This window comes from Camellia sinensis, chromosome 9 (assembly GCF_055761805.1).
Source record: "Camellia sinensis isolate YWXY chromosome 9, ASM5576180v1, whole genome shotgun sequence".
Classification (NCBI taxonomy): domain Eukaryota; kingdom Viridiplantae; phylum Streptophyta; class Magnoliopsida; order Ericales; family Theaceae; genus Camellia; species Camellia sinensis.
The window spans coordinates 117455707-117470745 of NC_138969.1; the positions used below are offsets into that span (position 1 = coordinate 117455707).

General features: G+C 42.3%; 1 protein-coding gene across 1 annotated transcript in view; it reads left to right on the forward strand.

Annotated features, from left to right (window-relative positions):
• Positions 1–2390: 2390 nt before the first annotated feature.
• LOC114310169 (uncharacterized) overlaps positions 2391–15039 on the forward strand; it is a 34013-nt gene continuing 21364 nt past the window's right edge. Inside the window, exon 1 of the mRNA XM_082887490.1 lies at positions 2391–3157. Within this exon, the coding sequence (XP_082743616.1) occupies positions 2717–3157 (441 nt within the window). The 5' untranslated portion in view covers positions 2391–2716. The remainder of the gene's footprint in view (positions 3158–15039) is intronic.

Genomic DNA, 15039 nt, shown 5'->3' on the forward strand with positions numbered 1-15039 from the left:
GCTCTCTCAAGTGGAGATAACATGGGTATTTTAGTGTTTTTTATTAAATCATTAATGAGCCTGACCATACATTTTAATCCACAAATCACATAGTACTGTGATTCTTTCCAAATGAAAGACGAATAATCCAAACTACGCATCGGTAAAGTGAAATTTGTCGTAAATTATTACCAATCAACTCTACCAGGTAACCACTAGGGGTGTGGCCAAGTGGATAATGCACCTACCTTCCACACGGAAAAGCAAGGCTCAAATCTTGGAGGGGCGCAAATAACTTTGCCTCTTGTTGTAACATGTGGGTGAGGTCTATTGTGTGCTCTTGTAATGGGTCCCTTCCTATGAGTTTGGTTAAATCTGGTAGGCAACCGGTTACTCCAAGACCAGGGCCCACAAATGCTATGATATCCTCACAAAACATCATTTTTTAAGTGTTCAAAAGAAAAAAAAAAAAAAAAACTCTACCAAGTAGATTTCCAGCTATGTTTCGGCGATCTCCTTCTTCCTTCTAAGTGTAGATCTACCCTTCTAGGATGTATTGTTGTGGGGTTATTGAGCTTCAGCCTTCTGGTGCAGCGACGATAGTGGTGGAGTTTGAGCAGCAATGGCGGTGGACGACGTCATCGATGACGGCGGCGACAGTGGTTGTATACTTGCGGCAGACCTTTTATCTTTTAGGTTGGAACCCCAGACCACGTCTGCGAGTAGATCTAGTCTTCTCAAATTACAATTGTTTTTTTGTGGCTTTTTTATAGTTTGTATTATTACTACAGTTTTTTTTTTCTTTGCCGTTCTTGTACTCTCTTATTTTCTTTTAATATATTGTATGTTTTTTTAGTTCTTAAAATAAAAAAAAAAGTTCGAGCAAAAATCAAAATTGTTTTTATGGTGTGAACTTAATAATAGTGTTTGGCAAAGGAAATGATGGTGTGCAAACAGGAACAAAAGCAACTGTTTCTTTCCTCCCTTTGGGTTATTCTATTTCTACATATTAATTCTCAACAATTCACATACTTAATGAATTTTTTCCTTACTAGAATTTTATCCTAAAATAGAAATACAATAGTACCCTTATCTTCTTCTACTAAACCCTTACTCTAAAACACCATAACCATCCTCATCACCAATGCCATCTCTTTCCTCCGTCATCCCCTATCATCACCTCTTTCCCTATTTGCTTCCGACAACCTTCCGCCATGAACCACTCACTTTTAATATTAAATGTAGAGGTCTAAGATCGAAGGTAATGAGTTGGGAGTGACGATCATGGTGGTGATGGAAGGCTAAGAGTAAAGGTGTTATTGGAAAAAGGGCAATTTGTTTTGTGAAAATAGAAGATAGCGTTTGGTAGAGTTTTAGAATTATGATTTGAGAATATAGTTATATTTTGAGTTTATGAGTTTTGAAATTATGATTTGGAAAGAGAAAATTTGTTTGGTTATGAGTTTTGAAAAATAGTTTTGAATTGAGTTTTGAGTTTTTGATGTGGCATATGAAATGAGAAAAATTGCCTGGCTATGAGTTTTAAAAAGAGTTTTCAAAACTTAATTTAAAAACTTATAACTCATAATCAAACACACAACTCAAAGCTTTGTTGAAAATTCTATTCAAAACTCATAACTAAACTATTTTTAAAAATCAATTAAAAAAATAATTTGTCATTTTGGTTTTAAAAAATAATTTTATATTTAAAAAATATCAAAAACAAATATATATATATATATATATGTATATATATTTTTCCCAAATAACAGGTGACAAATATATAAAATATGGGTTGGTTTGAAGTGATGTGATAGAGAAATGATATGACTTAAATAGAATAATGTGACTTAAATAAAATAGTGACTTTTTAACTTTTTTAAAGAATACCAAACCTAGGCTAAAATTAATTTCAAATCATAATTTAAAAACTTAAATCCAACATAACATTCAAATATAAGGATGGAATCATAATTTGAAATTCACAGCCAACACAGCCGAAATTACTCTCGTGTGTTAGTGCCAAACCACCTCTGTACTTGTTACGTCCAGAGAGAGAGAGAGAGAGAGAGATGGCGACAGAGGAGAAGAGGATTAAACATTTCAGCCACAAGCATATGTTGGAAGCCAGTAGTTGTGAGCGTGACTGCCGAATGTGCAACCAGGACATCCCTGACGATCCCATCTATTATTGTCCAATAGGCTGCCCCTTTGCCATCCACAAATCATGCTCTTCTACAATCCAACAATCTCTTCAGTACCACTCCTTCCACCCTCACCACTTTCTCTTCCACTCCGACCACATTCATCCCCACTCTCTTTGCAATGCTTGTGGCTCCCACTCTGTTGACATGTCTACATAAACATGTTTCGATCAACCTTTTCGGATACACTTGCGGGGCTTGTAGCCAGTATAAAGACAGCTTTATCTATCATTGTTCCGACTATGAATTTTACCTTGACATAGCTTGTGCTTCTCTCAGCCCTAACCCTGCTGAAAACAATGAATTTGGTCAGATTCGCCGATTTAGCCATTCCCATCCATTGATTTTATGTGATAACAAACAGAAATTTGAAATTTGTTGCTATGCGTGTGAGATTCCTTTGGGGATTTGATTTGTTTTTGCGCCGAATGCAAGGTTTTATTGCACGAATCATGTGCTGATTTACCCCACGAAATGAAGCACATGTTTCACCCAATGAACACTCTCACCCTCTGCTACCATCGGTATGGTAAATGCGAGGCTTGTTTACGTCATTCATCGGGTTGTTTCTACGAATGTTCATCGGGTACATGGATGTTAGATGTGCTCTGTCAAAGCCCAAAACCATGACGTCTAAAATTCACCCACACCCTCTTGCTTTGTTTAACAAGCCAAATTATGATATACTGTGCACTACTTGTCGCCAATTCTGCGTTACCCCTTTCTTCCGTTGTGTGCTGTGCCATTTCGATCTCCATATCCATTGTATTTCAATATTACCACCTACACTCAAGTACTTCAATCATGTCCATACCCTCACTCTCAACCGTTCTCCAATTAAAGACTATCATGATGAAGATGATGATGCAGAGTTTTACTGTGACACTTGCGAAGAAAGAAGAGTGCTGGCCCACCCAACTTATTATTGTAAAGATTGCCACTATGTTGCTCATTGTCATTGCACCGTATCTGAGGTACATCTGCATTCAGTTTTGCACATCAAATTAAAATTTATAAATCATATTGTCTGATTTATCTATTTATCATCACATGGAATGTATCATACATATAATTTGGTGGACTAAAGGGTCAAAATTTCCTTACCACTGTGTTTGGTTAGGGGATTTTGGAAGAAATTTCAAAAGGGAAAAGGAAATGTATGTGAAACTAGGTGAAATCCGTCTCTTAGCATTTGTGATGAAAATTGAACTCTAATTCTTTCTTTATGTTAAATATGCAAATCTAGAAAATCTGTGAATGCTTTCATCATGTTTTAACTTCTTTGTTGCTCTATATTGGCTACTCCTCTCACAAGCAAGATACATCCTGGATCTTTTTTTCCCTCCACCATAGTCTGATGTTTTGATTGTAATGACCAAACCATTTCTCTTTCCAACTTCACGTATCCAGTTGAGCATTTCATCCTTACTTTTGAATACCTACAAAGTCAAATAAATATTATCAAACATTTACATTTGTTGAGCAATTCAAAACACAATCATTATAATTTCGTAGAGTGAACCTGTCCAGTTATGAATTGAGTAGTGTAATCCAACACACTATTCGCGCAAACCTGACTTCCTTGAGTTGAGACATATTCCTGCAAGTTTTATATAACATTACAAATTTGAAATGGCATTATAAAGACAAATTTGCAATTTGAAACTGCAAATTTAGTATGCAATTTACGAATTTAGAATATAAAATGAAAAAAAAAATTTATTTCATTCAAAAGTACAATGTCGAAAAAATGCTACTGTTCGAATGTAGTTGTCCGAATTATTTTTACCTGATCGAAAGTTGAATGTCGAAACCTTTAAATTATATTGGACGACAACTTCCGAAATAAAATAATTATTTTGGTAGTAGACTATCGAATAAATTGATATATTTCGGCCCTGGTTTTTCGAATGACACTAGAAATAAAAAAACGACTTTTACATAGCAAAACTCACCTTTCCTTGGCTATCTTTCTTATAAACATTTATCTGTCTCTGAAAATCTGAATTTTCAAAAGGGAAATCTTCTATTACAATGATGAATGAGGATGAGATTTAGTGTGTAAACTAATTAAAAGCTAAGAATCAAGAATGAGAGTGTTTAGTATGTATAAACTAATGAATGGAAGCGAACAATGAAGGGTTTGAAATGATGATGATAGAATGTGGAGGTTTAGAAAACTGAGTATGGAAGAATGGAGTAGCTACAATGGACTTGTGGAGCTTCAACAGCTTCAACGTGAGTCCGGATGTGGATGTGCAATGAGAAGTTGTGTTTATTTGAAGGGTAAATTACACTGACATCCCCAGAGGTTTATGTTTATTACAGTTCCTTCCCTCACCTTTTAGAAATTACATCTCCCCCTGAGGTTTAAAGTTTCATTACAGATTCCCTCATTCAACAATTTAATTTTTTTTAAATAGCAATTTTGCCCTCATTGGGTAAATTACATTGACACCCTTCACATTTTAGAAATTACAATCCCCTCCCCAAGGTTTAAAGTAGCATTACCAATTACCCCCTCAGTTAGTATTAGTTGGAAAAAAAATTAATTGAAAAAAAAAATTGAAAAAAAATTTTGTTAGTAAAATTTTTAAATTTTTGTTTAAAAACCAACATAAACTCATTTTTTGAATTTATGTTTTTTCCTCAAATTTACAAATTAAAACAGCCATTTATAAACCAAAAAAATTATTAAACAAGTTTTTATGACAGTTTTTAAAATTCTTGTAAATATAAATTGAAAACTGAAAACGAAATGGTTACCAAACAAGTCTCAGATGGTAAAAATGTCTTAAAATTAACAAATAATTAAATAAGTTATTAAAGTAGAAATGACTTATTAAAAGATTCTTAGGTTATGTATGGTTTGATTTTTAGAATATTTTTTAAAAAAATTAAAAATTAATTTGGTTACGAAATAAAAAATAAAAAACAATTATCATTTAAAGGTAAAAAATAATTATCATTTTAACTTTTGGGTAGGTTACATACATACATATGGTTGTTTCAATTTAATTTGTAAAAAATTATTTCTAACCACTCGAAAGATAAAAATTATATAAAAATGATAATTAATTTTTATTTTTTATTTCTTAACCAAATTAATTTTTAATTTTTTAAATTTTTTTTTCTAAAAATCAAACCATACATAGCCTAAGAATCTTTTGATAAGTCATTTCTTATGTTGGTAACTTATTTAATTATTTGTTAATTTTATGACATTTTTACCATCTAAAACCTGTTTGGTAACCATTTTGTTTTCAATTTTCAATTTATATTTATAAAAAATAAAAAAATTGTCATAAAAATTTGTTTGATAATTTTTTTGTTTTATAAATGGCTGTCTCAGTTTGCAAATTTGAAGAAAAAACGTAAATTCAAAAAATGAGCTTACGTTAGTTTTTAAACAGAAATTTAAAAATTTGACAAACAAATTTTTTTTTCAATGAATTTTTTTTTCAACTAATATTAACCGATGGGGCAATTGGTAATGCTACTTTAAACCTTAAGGAGGGGATTGTAATTCTAAAATGTGAGGAGTGTCAACGTAATTTACCTAGTGAGGGTAAAATTGGTATTTAAAAAAATTAAATTGCTGAGTGGGGAAATCTGTAATGAAACTTTAAATCTCAGGGAGGAGACATAATTTCTAAAAAGTGAAGGGAACTGTAATAAACATAAACCTCAGGAGGTGTCAATGTAATTTACCCTTATTTGAATTATTGTCCATAATAATAATTTCACTTAGGGATAAAATTATAATAAAAATAAGTATCATTAAATATATGCACAGAATAAAATGTGTGTGCAAATAAAAACTCCCCTCCCGTCACCTCTTTTTCTATTTACTTGCGACAACCTTCTACCATGAATCATACGGCTTTATAAGTCGCCCACCACGAACCACTCACTTTCAATGTTAATTGTGGAGGTTTAGGATAAAAGGTAATAAGTTGGGAGTGACAGACATGGTGACGATGGAAGGCACAGAGTATAAGGGTATTACTGGAAAAAAGGAAAATTGTTTTTGTGAAAATAGAATTACTTCGGGAGGCTCTATTTACACACCACTTTCTCTCTCAAGACAAACCACTTCTAAAAGCACATCAAAAATAATTTGTAAAAATAAATATTTTTCTCATCACACACCACAAATTTATATATTTACCCTTACTCACACACTCACCCACAACAATATACACACAAAGTTCCATCTTTGCCCCCACACAGCCACACACCCCACACCCATGATATTCATCTCCCCCTCCATTCTCTATTCACACCGGTGAACACCATTGTTGAAAACAATCATCAAGATGTCGTCGGTGGTGTTGCTCTACACTGTTCTGAAAAAAAAAAAAATTATAACTGTTCAGCAGTACAAAGTTGAATTAAATGAAAAAGTTCGACCGTAGTAATCTGAACAAATTGCACTTGTTCTATTGTAATCTGTTGGACAGATGTAAGTTGTTCGATTGTAGTCTGTTGAACAGATATAAGTTGTTCGATTGTAGTCTATTGAACAGATGTAATTTGTTCGATTGTAGTTTGTCGAACAATGATATATCATTCACCTCTGGTTAATCGAACAACGATTTACCACTCATAAACGAAAACGAAGATGAAAACAACAAAAAAGAATAACCTTTTCATTGCTCCATTGTTCCGAATGAGAATTGTCAGATGCATCATTCATTGAATCCAATCAAAATCTTCAATAATATTATATTTTTGATTATTTGTTGAAGGGCTTTTGATTTTGGTTTTAGAGTTTTTAGATTCTTGACAGAGAAGATACGTAAGGAACACGTTTGAAATTGATGATTTATATTATATTGATTCTTGTCCTTTATGGTAAATACACAAATAGGGTGTATCATAACTTGTCCTTTATAGTCATTTCACATAAAATTAAAATTGTAATAAAAAATAAATTAATTAATGATTTGGCTTGAGAGGGAAAGTGGTGTGTAAAGAGAATGACCCAATTACTCCTCGTGTGTTGGTGCCAAACCACACCTGTAATTCTTACGACCAGAGAGAGAGAGAGAGAAATGGAAGCGTGACTGCCGAATGTGCAACCAGGACATCCCTGACGATCCCATCTATTATTGTTCAATAGGCTGCCTCTTTACCATCCACAAATCATGCACTTCAACAATCCAACAATCTCTTCACCACCACCCCTTCCACCCTCACCACTCTCTCTTCCTCTCCGACCACATTCATCCACACTCTCTTTGCAATGCTTGTGGCTCCCACTCTGTTAACATGTCTGCATACACATGTTTCTACTGTTCCTTTACCCTTTACGTTGTCTACACTTCTCTAACCCCCACCACCAAAACCGTCCAATCTCAGATTCAGCTCCAACCCACTCACCCCATCCCCTAATTTCATGTGATCTCAACAAGAATAAGTGTAACAATACATATAATTGCAGTAGTTGCTCTCAACCTTTTGATGATGAGCGTTTTGTGGTCTATGTATGCCTCGAGTGCAAGGGTTCACTGCACAAAACATGTGCTCAATTGCCGAGAAAGATCGATCACTCTCTTCACCCCTCTCATCCTCTCATCCTCCTTCCTCAGAAACCTTGCTTTTTCGGATACACTTGTGGGGCTTGTTGCCAGTATAAAGACAGCTTTATCTATCATTGTTCCGACTGTGAATTTTACCTTGACATAGCTTGTGCTTCTCTCAACCCTAACCCTACTGAAAACAATGAATTCGGTCAGATTCGACGATTTAGCCATCCCCATCTGAGAGGGAGATTAATGATATGGAGTTGTGTCGGACAGATTTGGGCCGGACAGAGTTACGCCGGACAGATTTGGACCGGACAGAGTTATGCCGGACAGAGTTGTGCTGGATAGATTTGGGCCGGACAGAGTTGTGCCGGATAGATTTGGACCTGACAGAGTTGTGCCGGATAGATTTGGGCCGGACAAGCGTTGGGCCAAGTTGTGTGGCCCGGCCGTGAAGGAAGCTGCTCGGTTAAGGCAGCGCGTGGATTGAACAAGCTGCGAGGATTCGTGGTTATGAAGCCGGGGTACCTGTCTGCTCGGCAGATAGGTCGACCGCAGACAAGCGTGAGTTGTCCCGAGCTTGGCTTTGCCGAGATGCTGCCGAGTCCAGTCCCCATTTGAGCTTAGCTGTTGGAGTACTTGGGCAAGAAGCGCAGCATGGCAGACGATGGCCGAGATGGTACTGACCGGCTGCCGAGCTCCCAGGAGAATGGGAGGGCAGTTGGGTTAGGTGGTGCCCAGCAAGATTTGTGCTGACAGATGGGATAGCAGCACCACGTGTCGAGAGACGGATGAGAGTGGATTTGGGGCGCAGAAGGTATATAAGCGAGTCTGCGCCCCCCTTGCTGTAGATGAACATTTTTTGTAAGGAAATTCTTACACTCAAACACTTCTCTCTCCCTATCCTAAGGTGTGTGCTAACTTGATTGTCGGAGGGTTTTCCGGCCACACCGCCGGGTAGCTCACCGCTGTTGTGCTCGCAGATCGATCGGACAGACAGAAGCTTGGAAGAAAGGAATACGGGCTTGCTGAAATATTTGCTCCCCGTACAATTGGCGCCGTCTGTGGGAAGTTTGACAGACAAAACCTTGTCTTCCAGGCTCGTCTAATCGCCGTCCATGGCGAACAACGATGAGTTTTCGTTGTCTGCCATAGACGGAGCCACCCCGGAGTTCACCCGAAGGAGAGAAGGACCTCCCGCCATCCATCCAATGGTGGACTTGGAGACACCCACCGGAGGACAGTCAAGAGACACGCGGGATAAGCGCGGAAGAAGTTATGGTCATTCACGAAGTCCGGACGGTCATCGGCGGCGGAGAGAATCACATGCCCGACGTCTGGAACACAAGTTGAGGGACCAAAACGCTGTCATCCGGCAAATGGCGGCGGAGATAGAGGAGCTCAAGCGGCATGTCAAAGGGAAAGGTGTAGCTGGAGTAGGTGACCACAGTGTGCGCACCTCATCTCGCCGTTCAGGCGGTCAGAGTCAGCGATGCACTCCGTCCATTTCTATTACCAGAAGTTACCAGGTTGGTGATTCCGACATGCATGCAGAGAAGTCTAGCGCGCAAGACAGCACCTACCGGCCCTCGCGTCCGGTGACGACGTCGAGGTACTCTTACTCCGCTCATTCAGAGGATTTGCGGGCGGTCTTAAAGGAGCGGGCTCGCCAGCGCGAAGCTCAGAGGATACCGGCGTTCCAGCGGCTATCCTACGGGGTTCACGCCAGCGAGGAGGTTGGAATGCCTCCACCCCGCCAAGCAGCGCCACTCCTAGTGGATTCAAATTTGGCCAGGTTGAGTGCCACCCCTTTCTCCCTGGAAATAGAAACTACACCGCTTCCGACAGGCTTTCACCAGCCAAAGTTCATGCTTTACGACGGGAAAACCGATCCCTACATGCATATAAGTCATTTCTGACAGGTCATGGCCGGACATAGGCGGAATGACGCTCTTATGTGCCTCATCTTTCCGTCAAGTTTGGGCGAACTAGGCTTGAAGTGGTTTGAAAGGCTGCCGGAGGGGAGTATTGAGAGGTGGCATCAGCTGGCCAAAGCCTTTGTCACGCGCTTCAAAACCAACATAAAAACACCAAAGAAAGTCGATCATCTACTGAGTGTCAAGATGGAACCGAGCGACACATTGAAGGCATACAACTCTAGGTATTGGGAGACCTTCAACGAGATCTTAGACTGCCTGGTCAACCTTGCAATCACTCAATACAAGCGTGGTCTCCCGGTCGGATATAGACTGCGGGACTCGCTTACCATGCACCAACCGACGTCCATGGATCAGCTCATGCAGCGCATTAATGAGCACATCCGAGTCGAGGATGATGCGTCAGCATCTACCGTGAAGGCAACTCCGGTAGCAACAGACAAGAAGACAGCAGGCAAAGTGCACGCAGTTGGGCAAGAGTCCACCCGCTCAAGTGACCGAGCAGAGGAATCGGACCGTGGCTCGAATCGCAAAAACCAGGGTAGAGGACGTCGGAATGACCGGGATGACTACCCCCGAGATGACGTAGCGGATGCAAACAGAAGGTTGAAGGCAAGGACTAGCATAACCACGGTCTTCAAGATTCTGATCTATCGCATACTTAGTGAAATCCGAGACGAGGAGTATGTCCGGTTTCCTGCTAAGTTGGGCGATGGACAAAAGGGCTACAATCCGCGGTATCGTTGCATGTTTCATCGGGAGCGAGGCCACCGGACTGAGGATTGTTTTCCATTGAGGCAACACCTGGAAGAGCTAGTCGCGGCCGGGCACCTGGATCTTTACATTGATGGGGGCGTTAAGGCAAATCAAGTTCCGCTTGATCCGCGGGGACCGGATGACCGGGATGCACCTCCTCAAGGGGTTGTGAATGTCATCCACAGCATAGTAGAACTGGCGCGCGTTTGCGAGCTCCATGGTATGATCAAGAAGGCTGAGCACATGAGGGAAGTTTTATCAGTTCAACCTGCGCTCAAGAGAGGGAAGACAGAAGCGACAGATGTGATCAGTTTCTCCTCACGGGACTTGGAGCGCATTCAGACACCGCACAATGACGCCTTAGTAGTTACACTCCGCGTCAAAGATTTTGAAGTCAAACGGATCTTGATCGATCAGGGAAGCTCGGTCGAGATCATGTACTACGACGCTTTCAAACAGCTCAAGCTCCGAGATACGGATTTGGCCCCGGCGACTTCGCCATTGGTTGGTTTCAACTCACAACCGGAGTGGCCTTTGGGAAAGATTATCCTGCCGGTCAAAGCGGGATCCGTGGTCAAACAAGTGGTGTTCTGGGTGTTACAGGTGCCATCTACTTACAATTTGATCCTTGGAAGGGGGTGGCTTCACGCCATGCAAGCCGTGGCATCGACTTTTCACCAAGTAATGAGATTCCCCTCGGCTATGGGGGCAATCGAGGAGATTTGGAGCGATCAGGTCATGTCAAAACAGTGCTTCGTGGCAGTCAACGAGAGCCGGGCTGCCAAAGGATTTGTTCAAATGATTGAGGGACCGGAGGACCAGGGTGTCTTGGATGATGTGGGCACCAAGGCCGTGGACAAAGCTATCGAGGAATTGGTGGAGGTGCGAATCGATACAGAGCAGCCGGACAAGTTCTTCTTGCTCGGCTCAAGCCTTATAGCCGCGGAAAGAACCGAGATGGTTGAGTTTTTGATGGCCAACATCGAAGTTTTTGCATGGTCGCCTTATGACATGCCCGGCCTCGATCCTAGCTTTATTTGCCATCATCTCAATGTCTTCCCCGGAGCCAAGCAAATCATTCAACGAACAAGGAGATCGGCGCTGCATCACGCCGAGGTAGTTGCGAAGGAAGTCAAGAATTTGCTAGAGGCACGAGCAATTCAAGAAGTGCACTATCCTCGGTGGATCTCAAATACAGTGGTGGTACCGAAGAAGAATAGGAAGTGGCGGGTTTGCGTTGATTACAAGACCGTCAACTGAGCTTGTCCAAAAGATAGCTTTTCTTTGCCTAGAATTGACCAGCTTGTGGATTTGACGACTAGACATAACAGGCTCAGTTTCTTGGATGCCTACCGTGGCTATCATCAGATTGCCATCCATGGCCCCGACCAAGAAATCACCTCATTTACTACACCAAGGGGACTCTTCTGCTACCGAGTCATGCCTTTTGGTTTGAAGAACGCCGGGGCAACTTTTCAGATGATGGTGACCAAGATGTTCGCGCCTTTGCTGGGCCGGACGATGGAAGCTTACATTGATGATATGGTGGTTAAAAGCCGGCATCAGGCAGATCATTTGTCCGACTTGGCAGAGATGTTCGCCATTCTCGAAAAGCACAAGCTGCGTCTGAATGCGTCTAAGTGTGCCTTCGGCGTGGGATCTGGGAAATTTTTGGGATTCTTAGTCACGAACCGAGGTATCGAAGCAGACCCTACACAAATCCAAGTCGTGCAAGAGTTAAAACAGCCTAGCTCGGCAAAAGACGTGCAGCATCTGGCCGGAATGGCCGCCGCGCTTAATCGATTTATAAGTTGGTCATCAGATCGCTGCGCCCTTTCTTTCAGTCCTTAAAATCAAAGTTCTCCTGGGATGAAGAGTGTGACCGAGCCTTGGCCGAGCTCAAGGAGTATCTGTCTTCAGCGCCACTGTTGGTCACACCGGAGCCTGGAGAAGAAATCTATCTTTATTTAGCTGTATCACAGCATGCAGTCAGTGCAGTGCTTGTCCGGGCTGAAGGAATCAAGCACCTCCCCATCTTCTATGTCAGCAAGACTTTGCTACCGGTAGAGTCGAGATACTTGCCATTGGAGAAGCTTGCTTTGGCATTAATGATGGTTTCAAGAAAGTTGGCGCACTATTTCCATGCACATACCGTCATCGTCTTGACCGAGTTCCCCCTCAAAGCTTTATTCGAGCGAGTAGACTTCTCCGGCCGGATTCTTAAGTGGGCGGTCGAGTTGGGACAGTTTGATGTGAAGTTCCAGCCGTGCACTGCCATCAAAGCCCAGACTTTGGCCGACTTCGTCGCCGAATTCTCACCTGGAACTCATCCGGTATGCCCGGTCGATATTACCGTGGCAGATGATGAGGTGCATGCAAGACCATCCGAGATACAACCAGTTGGTGGAGGTAGCGACGCCGAGTTTGCGCGCACCATTGAAGCACCCTCAGTTTGTACGCTTTTACCACCCGGTAATGCGATGACGGAGTTGAGTATCACCGACCAACCTGCTCTGTCTGGTCCCGCATCACCAAGGGGGGAAGAAATGAAACCACACAGCTCAGAACCTGCGGCCGGCATAATACCGCAACCTGGTGATTCACCTACGGACTTGAGCATTGCAGATCAACTTGCTGAGTCCGGTGTCGAATCATCAAGGGTGGCTGAATTGGAAACAATCAACACAGAACTCGAATCCGAACGGCCGAGCAGTCGTGACCCCATCAACCTTCGTAATTCTCAGGACCCTTCACAATGTTAGAAGCTCTTTGTGGGGGAGATATGGAAACTTTTCGTTGATGGAGCATCGAACCGCCACGGTGCCGGGCTAGGTATCGTTCTTATCTCGCCGGATGGCCTAACTATTGAACATTCTATCACCTTTGGCTTCCCAGCATCCAACAACGAGGCTGAGTACGAGGCACTTTTGGCCGAACTCAAAAGCGCCCTTCAGATGAAGGCTTCCGAGCTAATGGTGTACAGTGATTCCCAGCTTGTGGTTAACCAAGTCGCTGGGATTTATGAAGCAAAGGACGATAGAATGGCATAGTACCAAGCTTTGGTCAGGGAGCACATCAAGCAATTTCAGGCAATCAGAGTTCAACAAATTGGCCGAGAAGAGAACAACCGAGCTGATGAGCTGGCCGGCCTCACCTCAATGGTTGATTGGGCATCTCCTAACCCCCTGTTAATTGAATTTCTTCCACGGCCGAGCATAGAGGAAGCCGGAGAGACGGATGTATTCTGCGCCGCGCTAGGTCCTTCCTAGATGGACCTTATAGCCCTGTTTCTCAGAGATCGGATTCTGCCAGCCGAGAAGAAAGAAGCGCACAAAGTCCGGGTGAAATCAGAGCGGTTTTGGCTCTCTCCATCTGGAGTGTTGTATAAAAAGTCCTTCACCGGTCCTTATCTGAAGTGCGTGCACCCAAGTAGCGTGGAGGCCTTCTTGTACGAAATTCACAAAGGCATCTGTGGCAGTCACATAGGGGGCAGGTCCTTGGCCTACCGCGCTATTTCGCAAGGCTATTGGTGGCCGTGCATGCAAGCCGACACCCAGAAATATGTTCGCAAGTGCGAGAAGTGCCAGAAGTTTGCGCACCAAATTCATCAGCCGGCCAGAGAACTTCTTCCCCTAACCAGTCCTTGGCCTTTTGCAATGTGGGGATTAGACATAGTGGGGTCGCTCCCAACAGCACCAGGCAACCGCAAGTTCTTCATCGCGGCAACAGACTACTTCACCAAGTGGGTTGAAGCCGAGCCTTTGGTAACAATCAAGGAGAAAGACATGAAGCGGTTTGTCTGGCAGAATGTGGTAACACGGTTCAGCGTCCCTAAAATTCTGATCTCTGACAATGGCACCCAGTTTGACGGTCGCCTATTCAGAGGGTTTTGTGAAGATTTGAAAATTGAATTCTACAACTCCACTCCGGCTTACCCACAGCCCAACGGTCAAGCCGAGGCGTCAAACAAGACTATTCTTGACGGACTGAAGAAGAGACTTGAGAAGGCCAAGGGAAAGTGGGCCGAGGAACTTCCCAGCGTCCTTTGGGCATACCGAACTACCCCTCGGCGTTCTACCGGGAAAACTCCATTCGCTTTGGCTTATGGCATGGAGGCGGTCATACCTTTGGAAGTAGGTATGCCCACTCTCAGAAGTGAAAGTTTTGAACCCGAGCTAAACGCCGAGGCCATTGCTCTGGAAATTGATTTGGTGGAAGAGCACCGGGAAAAGGCTCTCATCCACATCGCTGCCTACCAATAAGAGCTCTCAAGGAAGTACAATAAAATGGTGCACCCCAGACCGTTCAAAGTAGGTGATTGGGTTTTGAGGAAAGTTATGGGCAACACCCTAGTGCCAGGTGAAGGCAAACTAGGGGCAAATTGGGAAGGACCCTACAAGATAACCGGTCTGGCGGGCAAGGGGGCATACCACTTGGAGGATCTCAATGGTAAAGGAATACCCCAGCCATGGAATGCGACCAACCTCAAACTGTACTATTTCTAGCTTTTGTTTTCTTTTTATGCAAAGGAATTTTTTGCCTTACACTTCAGAATGTAATTCTTTTTGTCAATATATAGAGGTGCCTTCTTTTCCTTAGCATTTTGATTGATTGCTTTGAATACTTGAGATT